Raw genomic sequence first — 21084 nt, forward strand, 5'->3', positions numbered from 1 at the left:
GTACTATTTTGTTAGCCGCTCGCGGCTGACCAGATCATTTGAGCTTTGATACCAGTGTGTAAGAGTACATACATAGTTCAAACTGATACGAAAAGTGAAATTATGTCCCCCTCTTTATTCTGAAATCTGAATGACAAAAGGCTACACGCGAAACCGCTGTGATTGGTTTGCGACATCGCATCACAATACAAACTTACAGGGAAAGGGGGAAAATAATTTGCAGGAAAAGAACGGCATCATTCAAGCCCCCGTTTTCACTTCCCTGCAGTTGCACATGCTTGTTCATGTGATAACTGCAAACTCTTTGGCGCCAACTAGCTACATCCCGCTGCACAGGCACTCGTTTATGTGACTGCAGAATAGCAAAAGGAGATGCGAATCGCAGGAGGGAAACGAACTCCCATTGGAAAGAAACGGGGAAAATGGGAGGAAAACAAGCTACACTGGGAGCTCAGTCCCATGAGCTCCTGTTACTACTCGACGCTAGCATACTGGGAGTGAGATGCTGCAAGAAGTGCAGCTCCGATGCCAGAGCCATCGTTTGCCAACTTGACAACAACTGATGAGGCAGCCTCCTCTCCAAGCAGGTCTGCAAGCGTTGCTTCTAGGCAGGTTCTGAACTTCTTGTAATGCTCATAGAGACCACCATCCAGAGCAATGACAGTCCTCTGCTTTTGACTACCGTCACTTGGCACTCTGTCCCTGCCCAGCTTCTTTAGAATGCCATATATACCAGCAGCAGCTAAGCGTGCACCTCTCTCTGCAACGAGGTCGCAGACATGAAGGGTGATGTATCGTGCTTCCAGGGAAGTATCAGCGACCTAAACATAAGTTCAGGCATATCGTAAGTAATCAATGGTTCTTGAAAATTAGATTTGATAGTATCCTATTTTCAAGATATGTATTATCATACCCCCAGGATATCCTTCAGCTTAGCTCCCAGGTGTTTCAGATCATGTGAGGTATCATGATGCATCGCTGACATGTCCGGCGTCCTGCAATACCACAATTGGAGTTCCGTTAAGAAATTTTCTACATGGTTACATGAATTTATCTTATTTTGATAGTTCTGTGCTACCATGATCAAGGAACGCATAATGCACACCATACAGTCTATGTTGAAATTTTATCTTATTTTGATAGTTCTGTGCTGCATATATGAAAAGCTACATACTTAGATGATCAACATAGGGGACATAGAAGTGCACCTCAGTATAAAGCGCTGCTCCAGCTTTGTTGGAACAACATCTCCAAACAAGGAAGCATCATGAGCAAGCTTAAGCAAGATTCTGCGCACAATCTCTCCAAGATACATGCCGGAAATCATCTTTTCATATATCTGAGGAAAAGAAGACCGAAATTCTTTCATGCCCACATATAGTTGGAAAATAAAAAGATAAAATAAACAATACCTGCTCGCCTGGGTTTAAACTTTCAAAGTCCAAGGCATTATCGTAATCTGAACGAGGAAGCCTTTCTGACTTGAAGTTTCCCCATTCCATGTTAATCACCTTCATCATACCAAAGATCCAAATGTTATAATATTAATTGATGTGAAAATCATCCAGTGCAGAAGTTGAAGTGGATACATACATTTATACAAGGTTCAAAGACATTTAATGCTACAAGTATAACGAAATCAGTCACTAACCATATTTCCTGATCTAGGTAGTAGTCCAGTCCATTTTGGAATTGCATTTGCATGCTCCACGTAGGCTGCGTTTGTGCCAGTGCCTAATATTACAGCAGCAGCAACGTCATTATCAACATATCTTCCGCCAGCCAATGTGCCTACAGTGTCATTAACCTGGGCAAAATATTAGTTGTCAATTTACATGACACAGTCTGGTGATATACTAGTAAACATCCAAACTCATAGAACATTGAAAAACTCCAAAGTCAGCATTTTCATAGGAATGCCAATGTATTTACCCATCAGCATATAGCAGTAGCAGGCATGGGAAAGTTTCAGATGATAAATAATTTTAACAGAGTCATGAACCAAGAATTTACTTACAAGAGCTGTAACTTTCATATCAAGCCCTTGCCTTTCCATAGCCCTGCTCAATTCAGCCACAACATCTTCCCCCACCTGAGTTCACAGAAATCATTAGTCTATACATCAAAATTATGGGCATAACATTATAAAATTAAAAAAGATATTGCAGTGTTGATGCCACATTTGTCTTGAGAGGCTAGAAATTGCCACATTAAAAGTAGGAAACAGAAATATGACTAGAGTGCTTCATTCTTGGAGGTTCAAATTTAAGAAGTGCAGGATAAGCAAATACATTTTTTTATGGTTACAAGTGTTGTATAGCAAACACAGCTCTAATTGTAACATCTGCATTCACAATCGGCGCAGGATTTAGAAGCAATTATAAGATACTTGTGAATTGGATAAATGGGGACATATGCCACTATGTCCCGTTTATATCACATCTAAGAATAACTTTACCAAACATGTTAATTTATGGATAACCAAACATCAGTCCAAATATTCTGAAAGGAAAATGCAGGGCAACGGCTGGTCACTTGGTCAATGCAGGGAACCCAAAAGTCAAAAGTGACACAGCTAGTGAGAATTCGTTTGCTGACACAACGTGGTTTCTAATCAAGACTGATCGTCAAGGTAATAAATAATTCCTAGATCATTTAGCCATGAAATTTATACTAAGGCCATTCGAATTTTACCGTGCCATTGATGGAAAATCCCTTTGTCCACTTAATAAGAGTGCCTGATGATATTGATGTTTGGTGCACTGGGAAAGAAAAGGTGAAGCCTAACTCTCTCTGCCTGCCCTCTGGCAAGTGGAAATCCTCTCCCTCGGTCTTGACAAAACTTTCCAACTCAGCCGCAATGAAGTCAAACAGTTCCTGTACTCATATTTCTGAAATTTGAGTAACCATGAAAGAAATTGTGCAAACACAGGAGAATTGAAACATAACAGTTGAAAGGAATAAGCCACTGACCATAGAAGTCCCAACCATCAGGTGAGGTGGAATGGCAACCTCTTCATACTGTTGACTAACAACACGCTTTTCCCTTCCTCCAAGCTGAACACGTATAACACGGAAATTGGTGCCCCCAAGATCGAGAGCATAGAACAGTCCGTGCTCATCCCTGCACAAGTGGCATGCAAATCAGAGGAAGCATAAAAGAAGATTTCATGAAGTGATAGGCTCAACATTTTTCATTTTCCATACGCCTATGGATACATATAATAAACTGTCAAACTCACTGAAACTTTTAAGCCTCGAGTCCTTGACCATTTCTTTCTCTAAACTTATTCATAAACCTTTCATGACATTTCCTACAAAATTCACATGGTACAAAAAAAAGAACGATTGTTCTGTGATCGACTGATCGTAAGTCCAGCATGAAGGCACAAATTACAAAATGGACACACAGATATATATAGTTGTCAAAAGTGACCGGAACCTAATTGTTCATTTTATAATTCTGTCTGGAGTCTTCACTGCGAAAAAAAAATTATGTCAAGTCTATCCTGGTGGCCACTTTCTGCTACCACCGTGAGAAACCTCCACTCAGTAGATCAAAATTCCATAGGAAACGAATAGGTCTCATCATTCTTCCGTGATCAATAAGAAAAGAGCTAAAAGGCCGTGTCAAGGCACAGTGCTCTTGATATCAATATGTCGCACCTCCATCTCAACAACCGAAGATCAATGCCACATTTATGCCAAATCCGAACCTAAGCAAGCGCTAAGCCGCTAGGGATTTCCAACCGATTCGCCCCCGAAGAGAAACACCCCTCGCGAACACAGTAACAACTATTCCCAAGCTTTCTCGTGTCACGTACACCCCAGAAATCATAAAATCGCACAAGCGGAGCGGAGGGAGGCCTACCCGGTGGGGAGGTTGTCGACGTAGCTGATGAGCATCTTGAGCGGGGCGTGAGGGTCGGCGCGGAGGCCGCGCTCCATCTCCTCCACCATGGCGTCCGCGATGCCGCGCAGCAGCGCCGTGGGCGTCGAGAACCTCTGCTCCACCTCCTCGATCACCGCGGCGGCCCTCCTCCGCCGCTCCTCCTCCGCCTCCCGCTTGCTCCTCCTCCTCCGCGACACCACCACCGCCACCCCAACCGCCGCGGCCGCTGCAGCGCACACCACCACCGCCGTCCCCACTACCGTCCCCTTCCCCATAGCCGCGCGCGCGCTTCTTCACGCTCCCCCCAACCCAACCCTGGCCTCCCTCTCGATCGAGCGCGCGCCAGGAGCAAATCCCCCAGACCGGGTCGGCTTCCCGGATCGGGAGCTACGCCACCCACCACTGCAGCGTCCTCCTCCTCCTCCTTCCTCCTGCCTCCCTCCCTCAGTCTCTCTCCTCTACTCTTTTCTTCCGCTTGCGCAAGCGTGGGAATGGGACGAGAGCCACGAGTTGGGCGTTTTTGCTCGCGAATAAATCGCCCTCGAGTTTGACGTTATTTACGGATATGCCCTTACGTATGAACGGCCCTGATTTGTCCTTTCTGTAACCGTAGGGCTCAGATTGCAGATGCCCCAACGCGGGCTTTGTCTGGATTCGTTTCGTGGCTCTGCGTGCTGCTGCCTGTAATATGGAGATTTCGTGAGGGTTTATGTATCAAAAGCTTCACAAGATTAACGAACGAACGAGCATGACAGCCAGGGACCAGCAGATGGCACCTGGCGGCCGTGCATTTAGGAGAGCCAAGAAGGGTGTTCCCGTAAAATTCCCTAATTTTCACTAGAGTAGTAGGAGTAATCAGTTCCAAATGTCCAACTGATTACTTTGTCAGAACTCGGGCAACTAGGCCCACCGATCAGCAAAAGGCTGGGAGTGATTAGTTATAAGGGTGGCAGGACGTGATTATGATACGGGGGTCACGTGCACGTTGGGGCCCACCTGCAGTACCGATGACGTGACCATGAGCTCAGAAGTACACGTGTCGATGAAGCAACGGCCGGCTGCCTGGAGATGCGTGCTCAGCGACTCTGAGCACATATCTTCCCTCGCGCTTGGGCGTGGGCGTCGATAATTCACGACTGTAGCGAGCGAGCGATCCATCCATCCGGCCCACTACGTATCGTCGTGGCCGACGCCCGGATGGGTCGCCGCACACCCAAAACTCACGATCGTTTTAGCTACTGCTAATAAAACATCTATCCCCGTCATATAATATAACAACTTTTAATTACGAATATAAACAAATATATATCTAAATTTATAGTTAAAAATTATTATATTTAACAACAAAGGCAACAAAAAGCAGTGAACAAAGCAACGAAAAACAGTTTTAGATAAATTACAGGTAAAACATTATATCTATGTTCTTAGTGGTTTAAAAGATAATACTTAAAAATATCGAAATGTGTTACGATTAAATAACTCTAAAATTAAGTGTGAAGATTAAAATTTTGGTTACTGTCGATAAGTTAACAAGGACGAAGAGTTGAAAGGCGCATATCTATGGGTACCTTCCACGATTTGATTAGTCAATGTCAGAAACAGCTTTCGCACAATCACTCTCACGCAAAACGTGCTATAGGCCCTAAAGCCATTAGTCATAGGCTCAACTGGTTTGCTGATCATATCTTTTAATCAGATAAGCTTGAGTTTTATAATGTAACGATGGAGATTATTTGTGGAAAACGAGTGCAGTGAAAGCTAAGCCTTAACTGCTAGATAGTATATGAGAAGTAAGCATGTTAGTACAGCTTGGACACCTTAACTGCTAGCGCTTCAACAGGTTAGTTGACCGACAAATAATCAGTACGGTATCACCGGGGGCATTGCACGCATGGATATACTTGGTTGCCAAAATTCTTCAGTACTACAGATATTTGATTTGCTGGGAGCCTAGAGGGCCAGAGGAGAGAACTAATGTCAGAAAGAGCCCCATCAATAATTGAGAAGGTGTTTAGGCCATGGAAGAGTACAAGAATAAAATGATTGCCGTCCAGATATACATTCCATTGGAGGCATGGGATTGGAAGGATATGAAGCTGATAAAATTCCCACCCAAAAATAAAAGAAAGATAGGGAAAGGTCCAGATATACACTAAGAAATGCTTCCACAATACAAACCCTTTTCAGTTTTCACCAATCTAGATAGTTCCTTTTACTAAGAAATTAGAAGGTTTTGGTATTTACAACAAGTAAAAGAAAGCATGCAGTTTGGTTTTCTGAACTTTCAACTGTTATCTGGTTGGTTAGAATTAGTTTGAAATATTAGTACCACAATTTCCACATATAACATGACAGAACAGAAACTACATCCTCATGATTCACGGCGTAGAATTGCACTTTGTTTATTGCCAATCATTTATTTGTAATTTGCACAAAGAAGTCATTGCTTGGGATGACGGGGACAAGATAATTACCAAACGAGGAATCAAAACTTTTATAGCTTCCAAGGCACCCCTCATGCTGTGCTTGAAAGACAGCATATCTCTTTGCCTCTCTAACTTTGTTGAGATCCACTCTCAACGGTGGTGTACCTGAAACCTGCAAAAGCAGAGTTCACGTCAAGAAAGTATGTTAGAGAAAATCAAGAACAGGTGAGAAGGCATCAATTGCAAATTGACATGTCAGGGCATACCAATGAACTGGATGATGCTGCCACCTTGTCCCTGTCCAGAGCAACTTGAGAAGGTCTGTCCCTGTGTTTCGAATCACAGGGTAAATTATTGATTAGCAAAAAATAGTTTGAGCCAAATTATATAGTACCAATCAGAAAAACGTGGTTCAAGAAAAAGAATCATTTAGAGTAGAATATCCTGTTTTTAATAGGAAAATGAAATACGTTGTGCTTGTTACTGTAACTGCAAATTATCAGCCAGTAAATTGCTGGTGTTATTCACAACTCAGGCAAATATGTCCTTCTAGCCCATTCAGGCTGTCAATTAATGCCACAAAACCTAACACTAACAATCCGATGTAGACACCAATGTAAAGTTAGCGGACAGTGTAGCTAATTTTGATTGATGGTTTTAATGCTGCAAACAACAAATGGCAAAGCACAAGCCTATCGAAACTATCTGCAAAGGATCTATCAAGTATCAAACACAAAATTGAATAGGTTTGGTCTTTCTCTTTATGTGAAACAATGCATTCTGTACTCTGCAGTCCATATGGTTAGAACTGGACCAACAGGATAATGATTCATTCGGGGGAAGCAAGGCAGAAATTTTCCATTCTGCAGTATGCGCACAACATAGTAGATTCTTCAGGATCAGCGTTCACCGTGCCTGAACCATGAGTGTTACGGCAGAAAGAATTCCTTAGAAAATGAAATTGATGAGTTGGTATTCCTCATGTCTGTCCAATTATCCAGTCCCCAATTGAGTTCCGGTTGATGTCATTGCAGGACAAGACCAGAATATTGGCTGAAAATTATCTGTCTAGGGCAGAAATGCAAAAGGCCTCGAGAGATTCGCCTCAATCAACAAGGTTCCGTGGGAATATCGAGGCTTTTGCCGAAATATAGATAAACGCACAACGCCACATTCCAAAGCCCCTTTATAAGAACACCAAAACCTAACGTATAGAGATGCTCACAAGATCACCTAGTCCGGAATCTTGCCTAAAAGAACCCTACACTTGTAGTCATCCCCCACCACTGGATCGCCCCACCCCGCTAACCAACATCCACACCTCCCTTTCCAATCTGCTCGAAACTAGAAAGATGGCGCAGCGCAATCGCTAGAAATCAGGCGTAATAATGTAATATATCCACCTAATTGGATGGGGATGGTTCGAAGCAGGAATCACCAGATCAAACCTAATTATAAAAGGCTCGCAAGAAGCCGTGAACAAGATAGAATCGGTACCTCCGCGACGGCTCGATCTTCCGACGCTTGGGAGGCGGCGCCGCCGCCGCCGGTGGGGAGCCAAGCTCTGATCCCTCCGCTGCCATATGCTCACGGCAGATACCTGCTGCTTCGCGGGCCTGAACCCAAAACGCTCTCCTCTCCTTGTTTCACCACTATTAGGCTTTGCATTTGCAGCCCGGCCTGGGCCGTTAAGTCCAGTTACGAGTAATTGGGCCCTTGATCTTGGATAATTGGCTATATCGTTTGGGTTAGGAATAAGTTCACCGGAGGTCCCTCAACTTGACAGCGAGATTCTTTGAGGTCCCTTAACCACAAAACCAGAAATTAATGTATACCCCTAAACTCACTCAAACCGTTCAAAAGAGGTCCCATGGCAGCATATTGTTGACAGAAAACACGAGGCCTGGGAGAACTGCTTAACACCAGTGCAGGTCCAAAGCTCGCTTTCGAATGTATGAGCGTGCCAGTCGATTTGATCATGTAATCAACAAGAAATATAAGCAAAGAAACCGCGGTTAAATCTATAAATGATAGTCGATCGGCTAGGTACCGATGACATATCATTTATCTTTAGGCCAATGTCATATGTGAATCGATCGGCATTCATCAATAAATAAGAAGGAACTAAATCTACTCGATCGGCTGTAGATATTAACAATATATACTCCTTAAATGGATATATACTTAAATCAAGTGATTGGGATAGATCGGTCGCCATGCCGAGACAGTATAAATCACTTAGATCGAAATATATATTAATAATAGGACTATATATGTTTATAGCATAGCCAATCAGATAGATCTGGCATGTATCGGCTAATACTCCGATGCTACTCTATATCAGAATATTAAAACAGGAATAATGTATCAAACAAAGGCTTAATATACTTAAATACAGCAATATCTTGACATAAAGGGCAGATTTAACATGTCAATGAAGCATATGGAGCAAATATAGTTAAATCAGATAAGTCGGCTGAAACTCCGATGCTACCCTAATCGGCAACCAAAAGGCGGGCTAGAGATTAATATTCTAAGCACGACTTAATAGATCAAACTAAACTGATGCGGCATTAAGTATGAAAAGAATATCTAGACAATCAAGCCACTGGAAGTTTTATAGAGTGGTAGATATCTTATATAATCTAAACCAACGTTGAAATCTAACCTAATCGGCTGCCCTCTACTAACAAAGGTTAGCCGATTGTAGGTTAGATAACAATATTGCCAAAGATTATGTAAGATATGTGATAACTCGACGAATTACATAAACAAGATTAGAGTGTCATAAAGATGGAAGCCCTAATCCCGAGAATACAAGCCGTCATAACAAGTTTTACCTCTTGTTGAAGATCGTAACCGATGCAGCTCAACCCGAAAGTAAGAACTCGTCGAAACAAAACTAAAGCAAAAAGGGTGGCGATGCGCCGAAATTGTATTGAACGTGTGTGTTAAAAGTTACATAGGGCTCGGGTCTATTTATACCCGAGAATTACAAGATATGTCCATAACGGACACGACTAATATTTCTAACAAACTCTAAGATACCATAAGTCTTTACGGCAGACTTTTGCCCAAGCGTATCTCTAAAGAAATTACATAAAACATCCTAATTAATAGATACAATTGTCTTCTAAGGACTCTATCCATGTGCGGAAATCACCTTGAAGTGCCTCAACTCAACCCGATATCATACATCAAGTCGCATTGCCGGAATCGGCTGCATCAGCTTACCTAGTCCGACTCAGACCTAGCCGATCCTAATCGTAGCCGATCTGGACTTTAGCCGATTCCTGCTCTGTTTCCGAACCCGATCTCCGCCTCTGACTTCGCTTCGATCTAATCTTCTTTCCCGATGCCAATATTACCAAATTTGGTTGTTAACACATATATGGGTGGTTTCGCTGATGTGGCATCCTAGTCAGAAAAAAAATTAAAAAAATATGTGGGGCCCACATTTCAGCCGTCCTCTCCTCTTTTCTTCTCCTCTTCTTTTCTTCTCACTTCTCTCTGCTCTTCTTCGGTGAGGGAGGCCGGCGGCGGGCAGCGTGCGTGGCGGCCGGGGCGGAGCGGGCACGACGGCACGCAGGGAAGAAGCGAGAGAGGGGGAGAGGAGGCTGGCGCGGCGGCGGCCGGCGCGGAGAGGGGGAGAGGAGGCGGACGCAGCGGCGGCCGGCGCGGAGAGGGGGGGAGAGGCGGCCGAGACGGTGGGAGCGGCGGGCGGGGCGGAGGGTGGCGCGGAGAGGGGGAGAGGAGACTGGCGCGTCGGCGGACGGCATGCGGGGACGACGACGAGGAAAGGGGGAGAGAGGAATCGACGGCCGACGACAGTGGAGGCGGGCGAACATGGCGCCGGGCTGCTCACCCTTGCCGACCAGTACCCCGCTCCGCCGCCCTCCGCCAACCGATGCTCCACCTGCTGCGCTCGTGGAGGTCAACCAACATGATGACGACGCTGGCAGTGAAGAGCTGGAGCATGATGAGCGCCGCCACTCTCACTGGCCGTCCACCGCCAGCTTCGCTCGCCACTCCACTGCCGCTCTCGCTCATCGCTCCGCTTGCCGCTCTTGCCCGCCGCTCCCGCCGTCCCGACCGCCTCTCTCCCCCTCTCTGCGCTTCCCTCCGCGCCCGCCTCCTCCCCCCCTCTCCACGCCACCCTCCGTCCTGGCTGCCTCTCTCCCCCAATCCACGCTGCCCGCTGGTGCGCCCGCCTCCTCTTCCCCTCTCCACGCCACCCTCCACCCCGCCCGTCGCTCCCGCCGTCCCGCCCGCCTCTCTCCCCCAATCCGCGTCGTCCGCCGGCACGCCCGCCTCCTCCCCCCATTTCTGCGCCACCATCTGCCCCGGCCGCCGCTTGGCGTCGTGCCTGCTCCGCCTTGGTCGCCGTGCGCGCTGCCCGCTGCCAGCCTCCCTCACTGAAGAAAAGCAGAGATATGTGAGAAAAGAGTAGAGAATGAGAAGAAGAGAGGAGAGGGTGACTGACATGTGGGCCCCATGTATTTTTTTAATATTTTTTGCTGACTAGGATGCCACGTCAGTGAAACCACCCATATATACTGCTATGGGACCTCCTTTGAACGGTTTGAGTGAGTTTAGGGGTACATATTTCTGGTTTTGTGATTAAGGGGACTAAAAAAATCTCGCTGTTAAGTTGAGGGACCTCTGATGAACTTATTCCTTTGGATTATCATGCCGAATAATAAACTTCTATGGGCAAACGTTCTTTTATTCAACACCAAACTACAACTTCTTCCCAGCCTTTTCCCTTTCCATTTCCACATTTTTTAAACTGTTAAACACAATTTTTTTTAAAAAAATATATGTTATAGTTTCTTAAAAAATCAAACAAATCCACTTTTCAAGTTGTACTAAGGAAGTGAACCGAGGGTGTAGGCTTAGGGTGTGTTTGGATGGAGGGATTTGGGTGGATAGGAGATGGCGGCCCATTTTTTGTGGGTGTTTGGTTGATGGATAGGGATAGGATCGGGCCGCCCAACAGGGAATATTCCACTGATATGCCGGATGGAGGGATCCGGGCAAATCGCCCGGATGCAGCCGCTCAAGTGCCGGGCGAGCGAGGCGAGCAGGGTCTCGTCACCCCCCACCACGCGACAACGGCGACGAGCACGGCGGCCAATGCGAGAAGGGTGCGCGACACGCGGCGGGAAGAGGCGACGGCGGCGGCGGCGGGAAGAGGCGACGGCGACTGGATCTGGCGGGTTCCATCGTCATCGCTGTCGACCGGCGAGCGAGCGAGCGAGCGAGGAGATGGGGCGGCGACCGGAGGCGGCGGCCGGCGTGCGAGCGAGGAGGCGAGACCGGAGGCGGCAGCCGGCGTGCGAGGGGGAGAATCCAGAGGCGATGGCCGGTGAGAAGAGCGCGGATGATTTTTTTTCTTTTTTTTCGTTTTTTTCCTTTCCCCTTCTGTTTCTGTTCTATTTATTTGTAATTTCTGATATTTCCCTTGAGATTTTTTTTTGTTTGTAGTGATTTATATTTTTGTGTTTTTGATGAATTTAAAGGGGTATACTCACCACCTTTATTGTAGGGGTGATTGTATCCACTCATCCATCCTACTCCCCTAACAAAAAAAAAGATCACCAAATCCACCTTCATACCTACAACCAAATAAAAATTTGGATCGCCATATTCACTCCACCAAACAAAAAACTGGATCGCCATATCCAACAAAATATGGACCGCTATATCCCATCCAATCTTGACCGTGAACCAAACACACCCTTAGAGTTGTGCCTGATAATCTGGTATAGATTGCTGGGCTATACATGTACTTGCTGCTGTTGGGTTGTGCCATCAATTTTGTTTCTTCTTTCGTTTGACTGAGGCAGGTGACTCGGCTGCGTTCAAGCGCAGGAGAAAGAGAGAAAGATAGTTTTGTTTTCCGCGCACACACTTTCCGAACTACTAAACGGTGTGTTTTTTTAAAAAATTTTTCTATAGGAAAGTTGCTTTAAAAAATCATATTAATCTATTTTTGAAGTTTAAAATAATTAATACTCAATTAATCATGTGCTAATGGCTCACCTCGTTTTGCGTCTCTTCCCAATCTCCCCAATCCCTTTCTTCTCAAGTACACCCTCAAATGACCATATTAAATTCGACTAGTTACAACTGAAGAGCGAACTCCTAACCAGTTTTTACACACTTGGTTAGTTCGGTCTTTCGATCGGTTCCAGTTAATTTTGCCCACACCGCGAATCTAATTAAGGCCGTCACATTAGTACTGCACGCACGGACACACTGATGGCCACTGTATCACTAGTTCACTGTACATTTGCAACACCACTGAGCGACGGTGTCACGGTGTAACCAACACCAACGGCTAACGTACGATCGCGAACGTACGTGCTACTGTGTAACCAACACCAGCAGAACTGATACTGCAGGCAGAAGTATATGTGGCCCCGCCCTCTCCAGGTTTCCATCCCGTATAGGCGCAGTGCACAACTGCACACTCCAGCTGCTAGCGTGTGGTGCACGTACGGGAGTACTTCCTGACGCAGAACTGCAGAAGAAGCGCCCACTCAACCAGCGTACGAACGATTACGAGAGCACATCAGGAGTAGTGGAGTAGTAGGCCCGCGTGCATCCATCAGAGCAGGTTTAATAGTAGCGCCCATCGGTGGCTTAAATTTATTTCCACCTTGGTTACCGTCGATCTAAAAGCCAACACGTACGGTAAGTAGTCTATAAATTTTACGACCTTTTCATATAAATATTATTATATTCTTTCTTTCTCAACCATGACTACTCTCAACGTATTGCAGTAAGGATCACTTTTTCTTGAATTGTGTGTGCAGTCCGGTGACAGTGTAATCGCCAACTTACCTTCTCTCTCATTCCTTCTCGGTGCCAGCTTGTCATCCTATCCAACGTGGCAGTCCTATCGCCCGGTATTTCAGTTGGTATTATACTTGCTCTCAACATGCCAATAACAGGCCCACCTCGCCCGCCAACCCGTACTGCGCTGCGCAACTGCATGCCACGGCGGCAGGTAGCAGAGGCCCGGCTCAGAAACAGCCCGTCCTCCGGCCGTCGCTTTGCTTCCCTGCAGACGCCAAGCACACGCGTACGGCGAGCGGCGCAGGGCAGGGCATGGGCATGGCACCCAACACGGCAACACCCATGGCTCGCGTCGCCTACGGCCTACGTAAGGCACGTCGGCACCTGCGTTTGACTGCTTTTGTGGCGCGGATCGGAACGATGGGAGGGCTAGGTAGGGATCGGCCATCCGTATCAGTATATATCACCATATGCGTAACGGCCGATCGGTTTCATTGCGCCTTTCAGTCCCATTACTGCCACTGCCACTGGTGCCGCTTCCGCTTCTGTCCGCATGTGCAGGATCTCTGTGCTGGAGCGGCGCCGGTGGGAGATCTCTACAGTCCACTCTACACTTCTACAGTGGTGTGGCATGCTGGGGGGCTCGCACCGTGTAGCGAAGAATTGGAGTGGAGCGCGTGCAACATGCGTTAATGCAGGCCGCCGTGGGTGGTGGTGCATGCCGACGCCAACATGAGCAGTTGAGCATTCAACTCAACTGGCTACGTGCGTTAAAAGTTTATCATCGGAGAGCGCTCTAGCTGACTGCCGAAGGGTGCCAAGGGCCACATGCATGTACGAGAATTTACCTGGTATGTACCCAGTGTCTGGCCATCTTGTGCCGTGCACGCTGGAACGGTATTTTACCTGCAAGGCTGCACCCCACAAGGCACAGAGGTTTTTTTCTATATGCTATTAAGAAAGATGGTGCCTGCCTCGGTGCCACTAAAAAGTTTGAGCCTTTCTCTGTGCCATCGTCGAACTTTATCGCGCCCTCCACCCCATTCTGTCGCTATTCTGTTTGGATCTAACTGTTTGGCAGCTCTGACATGTGGGTCCGGGGAGGAACAATGTCCCTCTTGCCCTTTCACTCTCTCTTCTCCCTCGATTCCGCTCTCTCCACATCATCCGGGTCCTCCTCACTTCCGAGCTCCCGGCTGGTGCCCAGCCAAGCGTGTCCGAAGCCGCTGGACGCCCGCGGCGCCACGCCGGGGTACCGCGCCGCCGTTCGCCCACGACAAGACGGCCGCTGGACGCCCGCGCCACCGTTGCCACACAACAAGACAGATACATATGTGGAGGTGCTCCAGGACGAGACGGTGGAGGGCGGCCAGAGGACGCGTGGGTGCCCGACCACGAGACCGGCGTCTTCGTCCCTGCCGACGAGGCCGCCGTCTCCGGCACCGAAAACCACGACCACTACGGAGTGGCGGCGGCGGCCGGCGGCTCGTCGTCGATGCTGGACTAGGTGGTGTTCGTCCGCGAGGAGGACATGGAGGACGTTGAGAGACCGGCCGTCGACATGCATCTTTGGTTCTATGAATCTTGTTGTCTACATTAATCAATCAATCAACCAATCGGATAATCTGTTCTGAATCTTGTGTTTTTACCGGATGGAATTTGCTGGGATTGCTTTGAATTCGTGCACGACGCCGTCGATCTCGATGAGGCTGCAGCCAGGGACCTTGTCGATCTCGCTTCTCCTCATCTGCCTCCTCACCTTGACCGCCTCACCATGCCGGCCATTCAACGCGAACGCGTACGTGTTCGACATGCGTCAGCGTCGGCCACGCGCCGTCGCATCACCCGCTCGGTGCGCTCGACGTCGCCATGCGCGCGGCAGGCGGCGAGCAGCGCGATGAGCTCCTCTGCCTCGTCTAGTCTCCCGGCGCGGCTGAGCATATCGGCGACGCAGCCGTAGTGCTCGATGCGAGATTCCGGCATGGCGTTGAGTTGCTGGAGCCCCTCCTCGACGAGTCCGGCGTGACAGCACCGGTGCGTACAACCCTAAACACGCCGCAGGCCCGACCGGCGCCCGGCCGCCACCCAGCCGGGGCACCGCGCCGCCGCACCTAGCCTCGTCGCCGCGCCGACCCCTTTCCCCTACGCCGCAGGACCACCTCCAGGCCGCCGCCGCCCCAGCCAGGGCACCACGGAGCCGTCGCCTCGGCCCGGTCGCTGGCCGTGCCGCCGCACCTCGCCTCGCCCCGGTCGCCGACTGCGCCGTCGAATGGCTGCCCTCGGAATGGCAAAGAAGGAAACAAACTTCATCAAATGACATCTTCAGCCAAGGGCAACTAAGTCATTTGGTTGCGCCGTTATCCACCGTTACCAAAAAAAAATAAACGGAATGATGTGGAGGACGCGATAAAGTTCGACGATGGTATAGAGGGAGGCTCGAACTTTTTAATGGTACAGAGATAGGCACCATATTTCTTAATAGCACATAGGGAAAAACCTCCAAGGCACATGGACATCAACATGACAACATCGACCAGAAAATTTGTCATGCTAGTATATATGCACCACCGCTGGTTTTACGTACCGAAAGGGAGTGATTAATTGTTGGCTTTTGCATTTGTCCACCATCTCTCCACGCTATGGGCAAGAGCAGTGCATGTCATGACACACGCTAGCCAGACCTCAAGTGCCATATAGACTTCAGGTTCTAATTAAATAGTCCACACTATAACACTAAATGTAGCTTCAAATAGGCTCCATACATAAACTGCACAACGAATCCCATTCGACGACTTACCTCGGTGAGATAGGGAATGCACACCGCTGCCAAGATAGGGAGTATATGGTTTCAGGTTATAAAACTTTCTAGACCATATTTCTATAGATGTTAATAAATCTAAACACATATATATGTCTAAATTCATTAACATATATATGGTTTTAGGTTATAAAACTTTCTAGCATTGTCCATATTTCTATAGATATTAATAAATCTAAGTACATATATATGTCTAGATTCATTAATATATATATATTAATATATATATGAATATGTACAATGCTAAAAAGTCTTATAATATGAAATGGAGAAAGTAGTTTCTTGCGAGCATATACATCGAGTGCAAGTGTGGATGTGAAGGCGGAACACCCCACTGAATCTAAATCTTTAATCTTTAGTTGTTTTAGCGGGTACTCCCTCCATTCCATAATATAAGGCACAACCACTTTTTTTTATATATTCTATAATATAAGGCATGCATGCATGTATGTCATTAAATATGACATATTCTCCATTACATTACTACTTTTTAAAATCATTTACTCTCACATTCTCTAACTCTATTGGATGCATGCATTATATTTATTAGGATGATCCAAAGTACAAGATGAGTAATAACTATTTTTTGGTCTTTGGGTTAAGATGGTTGTGTCTTATATTTTAAAATGGAGGGAGTATTAACTATATTATTAGTTGAAAATTATAGTATTATATGTGTTAGAGGATCCGAATTGTACGATATATGTACATACAGGACGATTGATAACTTCTGTTGTGAGCTCGTCAGTGATGGATAAATGATACGGAGTACGTTTGGTCTACAGTGGACGGACTAATTGTAGTATACATTTTTTTTTTACCAAAACTGTAGTATATGTTCTGAGTGACTGAGGCTGTGTTTAGTTCCATTCAAACTTTCAAAAATTCTGTCACATTAAATATTTGGACACATGTATAGAACATTAAATGTGAAAAAAAAACTAATTTTATAGTTTGCATGTGAATTACGAGACGAATATTATGAGTCTAATTACACCATGATTTGATAATATGGTACTACAGTAAATATTTGCTAATGACAGATTAATTAGGCTAAATTCGCCTCGCAGTTTATAGGTAGATTATGTAATTTATTTTGTTATTAGACTATTTTTAATACTTTAAATGTGTATCTGTATACGAAAAAAAATAGGCATGGAACTAAAGACGGCCTGGGAGTCTGAACTATAAGCCTTTCAGAGTTACAGTAGCTTCCAAGAGACGAAATTTTTTTGAAGGAGCTACAGGGCATTCGGCTGTGATGGTTGATGGTTCCGTTGCGCTCGGCGCTCCACAATGCCAGCAGGCAAGTGCAGACGTGCTCCAGTCCCAAGTGCACATGTGGTTTCTCCGTTCGGACTCGGACACAACCGCACGGCGGTGCTGCGACCGACTACGACTGGCCTGTCAAGTGAGTACTGTAGATTCTACAGCGGCCGTCTTGTCGCTCGTGCTTGCCAGCGTCCGATAAACTGTAGCTGGGTACGTACTATGTACCAGTGGTCACTGGCCAGTTACTACATAGAACTCCCTCCGTCTAAAAAAGCAAACCCTGGATTTCTGTATCTAACTTTGACTGTCCGTCTTATATAAAGTTTTTTTATAATTCATATTTTTATTGTTGTTATATGATAAAACATGATTAATATTTTATGCGTGACTTGTCTTTTTAAATTTTTTTTATAATTTTTTCAAATAAGACGGACGGTCAAACGTTGGGTACGGAAACCAGGTTTTGTCTTTTTTTTGGGACGGAGGGAGTATTAGGAGTATACAGTACTTCATCCATCTTAAAATGTACTTCCTCCGTCCTAAAATAAAGCTATTTTTGAGATTGGCACGGGTATTCATAAAGTATGTGAGAATGATTAGAGGAAGTGTGTGATTGGTTGAAAAAAGAAAGTAGGTGAAGAAGAATGGTTGTGATTGGTTGAGAGGAGGTAGGTGAAGAAATAACTTTATTTTAGGACAAGACACTGTGCTAGAAATAGCTATATTTTGGACGGAGGGAGTAGGTATATTTTAGCTAGCACGGATATTAAGAACGTAGATAAGAATAATTGAAAGAAGTGTGCGAGCTGCAGATTCGGCCATGCGTGTCAGTGCTACCGTGCGATATGACCATATCATAGGCGGTGACCATGACCATATCTACGTTTCATTATCATTTCGTTGTAATTTTGCGAAAAGGGCATGGCATTTGTCCTATATATGTAAGGGCATATTTAGTTCGCGGAAAGAAAATATTTGGATGTCACAATATTTGGTCGGATGTCGAAAGGGATTTTCGGACACGAATGAAAAAACTAATTTCATCACTTGCCTGGAAACCACGAGACGAATCTTTTGAGCCTAGTTTATCCGTCATTAGTTTACGTGGGTTACTGTAGCACTTATAGCTAATCATGGACTAATTAGGCTCAAAAGATTCCTCCCGCTATTCCCCTCTAACTGTATAATTAGTTTTTTAAATATATATTTAATGCTCTATACATGTGTTCAAAGATTCGATGTGATGTTTTTGGGAAAAAAATTTGGAGACTAACAGGCCTAAGCGCTGGGTACTACTCCCAAAATAAGTGCAGCTATGGTTTTCCGCGCCCAACTTTAATCATTCGTCTTATTTAAAAAAAGTTGAAAAAAAATAAAAACATAAGTCACGAGTAAAGTATTATTTATGTTTTATCATCTTATAACAATAAAAATATTAATTATAAAAAAATTTTAAATAAGACGGACGATTAAAGTTGGACGCGGAAACTCATGGCTGCACTTATTTTGGGACGGAGGTAGTACTAGGTAATCTATCAGTAAAAAACTAAATATAAAGGGATGTCTTCTTTACAACGCAAGAATGAATTGCTTTTGTATAAGATGTCTGAAAAAAAATGACGAAGTCGAAGCTCAGAGAAAACTTTCAAAGACAAGAGCACGGGAAATTAAACAGCCTTGTGTCTCTGATTTATTTGGAGTTAATTAAGGTTTTTTAAAGTTTTTCCTCTTCATATATCTTTGTGGTTATTTCTTTGGCAAGATCCTCGACAAATCAATCCACTACTGGAGAAATGATCTTTGCTGAATCACGCAAAAATCACATTAGTCCCGGTTTAAGTAAGAACCGGGATTAAAAATATCTTTAGTCACGGTTTGAAAACCGACGGATATTTTTTTATCTTTAATCCCGGTTGGTGTTACCAACTGGAACTAAAGATCCATCTTTAGTCCCAGTTGTTTATACCGATCGGGACTAAAATAAAAAAAAATGTGAAAATCCATGCCCCGAGCCGCGCGCGCTAGCTGTGCCTCATCCTTATCCCCTCCTCCTCCCCTCTCATCCTCTCCTTCCCTCTCATCCTCTCCATCTCCTCCCCTATCATTTTCTCTCCTTCACCTCCTCCCCTTCCTCCCCTTCCCCTCTCTCCTCGCCCTACTCCCTCCTCCGACGACAGCGACAGTGGGCGGCAGCCCGGCGGAAGCCACCGCGGCGGCGCACGAGGCGGCAGGCGTGTGGCGGCCTCTCCTCTAGTGGTGGCCGGGCAGCGGCTGGACCGCCAAAGCGGCAGTGACGGTGGGATGGGAGGCGGCGCATGGCCGGGTGGCCTCCCCTCCGCCAGATCCGACGGGATGGGAGGCCGGGTGGCGGGAGGCGGCACATGGCGGGCCGCCTGTGTTTTGTGATTTTATTTTTCATTTTTGAAACAATTTGTAAATTTTGTTGTAGTTTATTTCAGACTTGAGATGATTTTGTGAATGACTTGTGGATTATCGATGATTTTGTGGATGGACTTGTAAATTGTGGATGATTTGTTGGAATTTGAGGGTGACAATAAATGCAAGCAACAAAAAAAACCAAGGATAAAAAAAGAAAAAAAGCCTAACCGGAGTAAAGATGGCGCTACCATCTCTAATGTTACTGATCGGGATTAAAGATTTATCTTTACTCCTAGTTATTTTAACTGGAACTAAAGATAGGTGTCTTGGTTTGTAACCCAAAACTAAAAAGGGTTACAGACCGGGGAAGAGACCCTCCCCAATAGTGATCGGAGCGTTGTCTTTAGAGTTCGGGTCGCCTGACTTATTTGGTTGCATCGGTTTGCTTATTTGCTAAAGGAACATGCCAATATGATTAAATGGTGGCTGACACTCCTTCCTTTATTTTTCGCGCACAAGAGTTCGTCAGCTTGGTAGATCGTTTGCTCGCATTTATTTAGTATTCCCAGATGTGGAATTTTTTTATTTAATGGCAAATCTTGTATTTCTATTTATTGCAACATCAGGGGTTGTAATTTTTATAACTTCTTTAATATCATCAACCGTTAAAAAAAGCCTTATGTCTCTGACCGGCCCAGAGAAATGTTTGTTCTAATTTTAGCAAACATTATACATTATTAAGTACCGTCTGCTCCATTTGGAATGAACGCCGATTGGAGGAGTACAGTGGAGTCTGGATTGGCATATTTAACACCGAATAGTCGTCAGCGTACTTGCACAGTTGTACTTACTACACAAACTTTTCAATATGAAAGTAGTATAGCAGTTATACTGATTCCATGCTATTCGTAACATATGGCAGTTAGAACTAGCATATGGAGTAGTACTTCATACTGGTATGACAACAGGCAAGGAGGCAAGTCAACACAAACCATTAAGGGCCTGTTTAGTTCCCTAAAAATTTTTCCTAAAAACATCACGTCGAATCTTTGGACACATACATGAAGCATTAAATATAGATAAAAAAGAAAAACTAATTACACAGTTATGGGGGAAATCGCGAGACGAATCTTTTAAGCCTAATTAGTCCGTGATTAGCCATAAGTACTACAGTAACCCGCATGTACTAATGAAGGCTTAATTAGTCTCAAAAGATTCGTCTCGCGGTTTCCAGGCGAGTTCTGAAATTAGTTTTTTCATTCGTGTCTGAAAATCCCTTCCGATATCCGGTCAAACGTTCGTGACACCCAAAAATTCTTTTTCCCCAACTAAACACACTCTAATTTGTAGTTGAAGGCTGTTAATCCGTTACTGACAGTACTGACAGCAGTAGTAAAAAAGACGCAGGCACTTGGTAATCTTCAACTACGTTTGCAATTTTGTACCTGAATATTTTACGTGCAGTTTACTGATATTTTTGCGCCATCAGGGTT

General features: G+C 45.4%; 2 protein-coding genes across 2 annotated transcripts; both read right to left on the reverse strand.

Moving 5' to 3' along the window:
* Nucleotides 1-90: 90 nt before the first annotated feature.
* Nucleotides 91-4341, reverse strand: LOC127775561 (hexokinase-6). The gene is made up of 9 exons (XM_052301824.1): nucleotides 3872-4341; nucleotides 2974-3124; nucleotides 2695-2877; nucleotides 2018-2092; nucleotides 1652-1807; nucleotides 1413-1511; nucleotides 1209-1339; nucleotides 914-995; nucleotides 91-821 (listed from the first exon to the last, which is right to left on the reverse strand). Exons 1-9 carry the CDS (start codon nucleotides 4165-4167, stop codon nucleotides 474-476), a joined length of 1521 nt encoding a protein of 506 aa, XP_052157784.1. The 5' UTR covers nucleotides 4168-4341; the 3' UTR covers nucleotides 91-473.
* A 149-nt stretch (nucleotides 4342-4490) lies between these two features.
* On the reverse strand, nucleotides 4491-7929 carry LOC127775571 (uncharacterized). Its single transcript, XM_052301834.1, has 4 exons — nucleotides 7816-7929; nucleotides 6585-6645; nucleotides 6367-6490; nucleotides 4491-4573 (listed from the first exon to the last, which is right to left on the reverse strand). The coding sequence occupies exons 1-4, from the start codon at nucleotides 7899-7901 to the stop codon at nucleotides 4509-4511; spliced, it is 336 nt and encodes a 111-aa protein (XP_052157794.1). The 5' UTR covers nucleotides 7902-7929; the 3' UTR covers nucleotides 4491-4508.
* Nucleotides 7930-21084: the final 13155 nt, after the last annotated feature.

This window comes from Oryza glaberrima, chromosome 1, assembly GCF_000147395.1.
Source record: "Oryza glaberrima chromosome 1, OglaRS2, whole genome shotgun sequence".
NCBI classification, from domain to species: domain Eukaryota; kingdom Viridiplantae; phylum Streptophyta; class Magnoliopsida; order Poales; family Poaceae; genus Oryza; species Oryza glaberrima.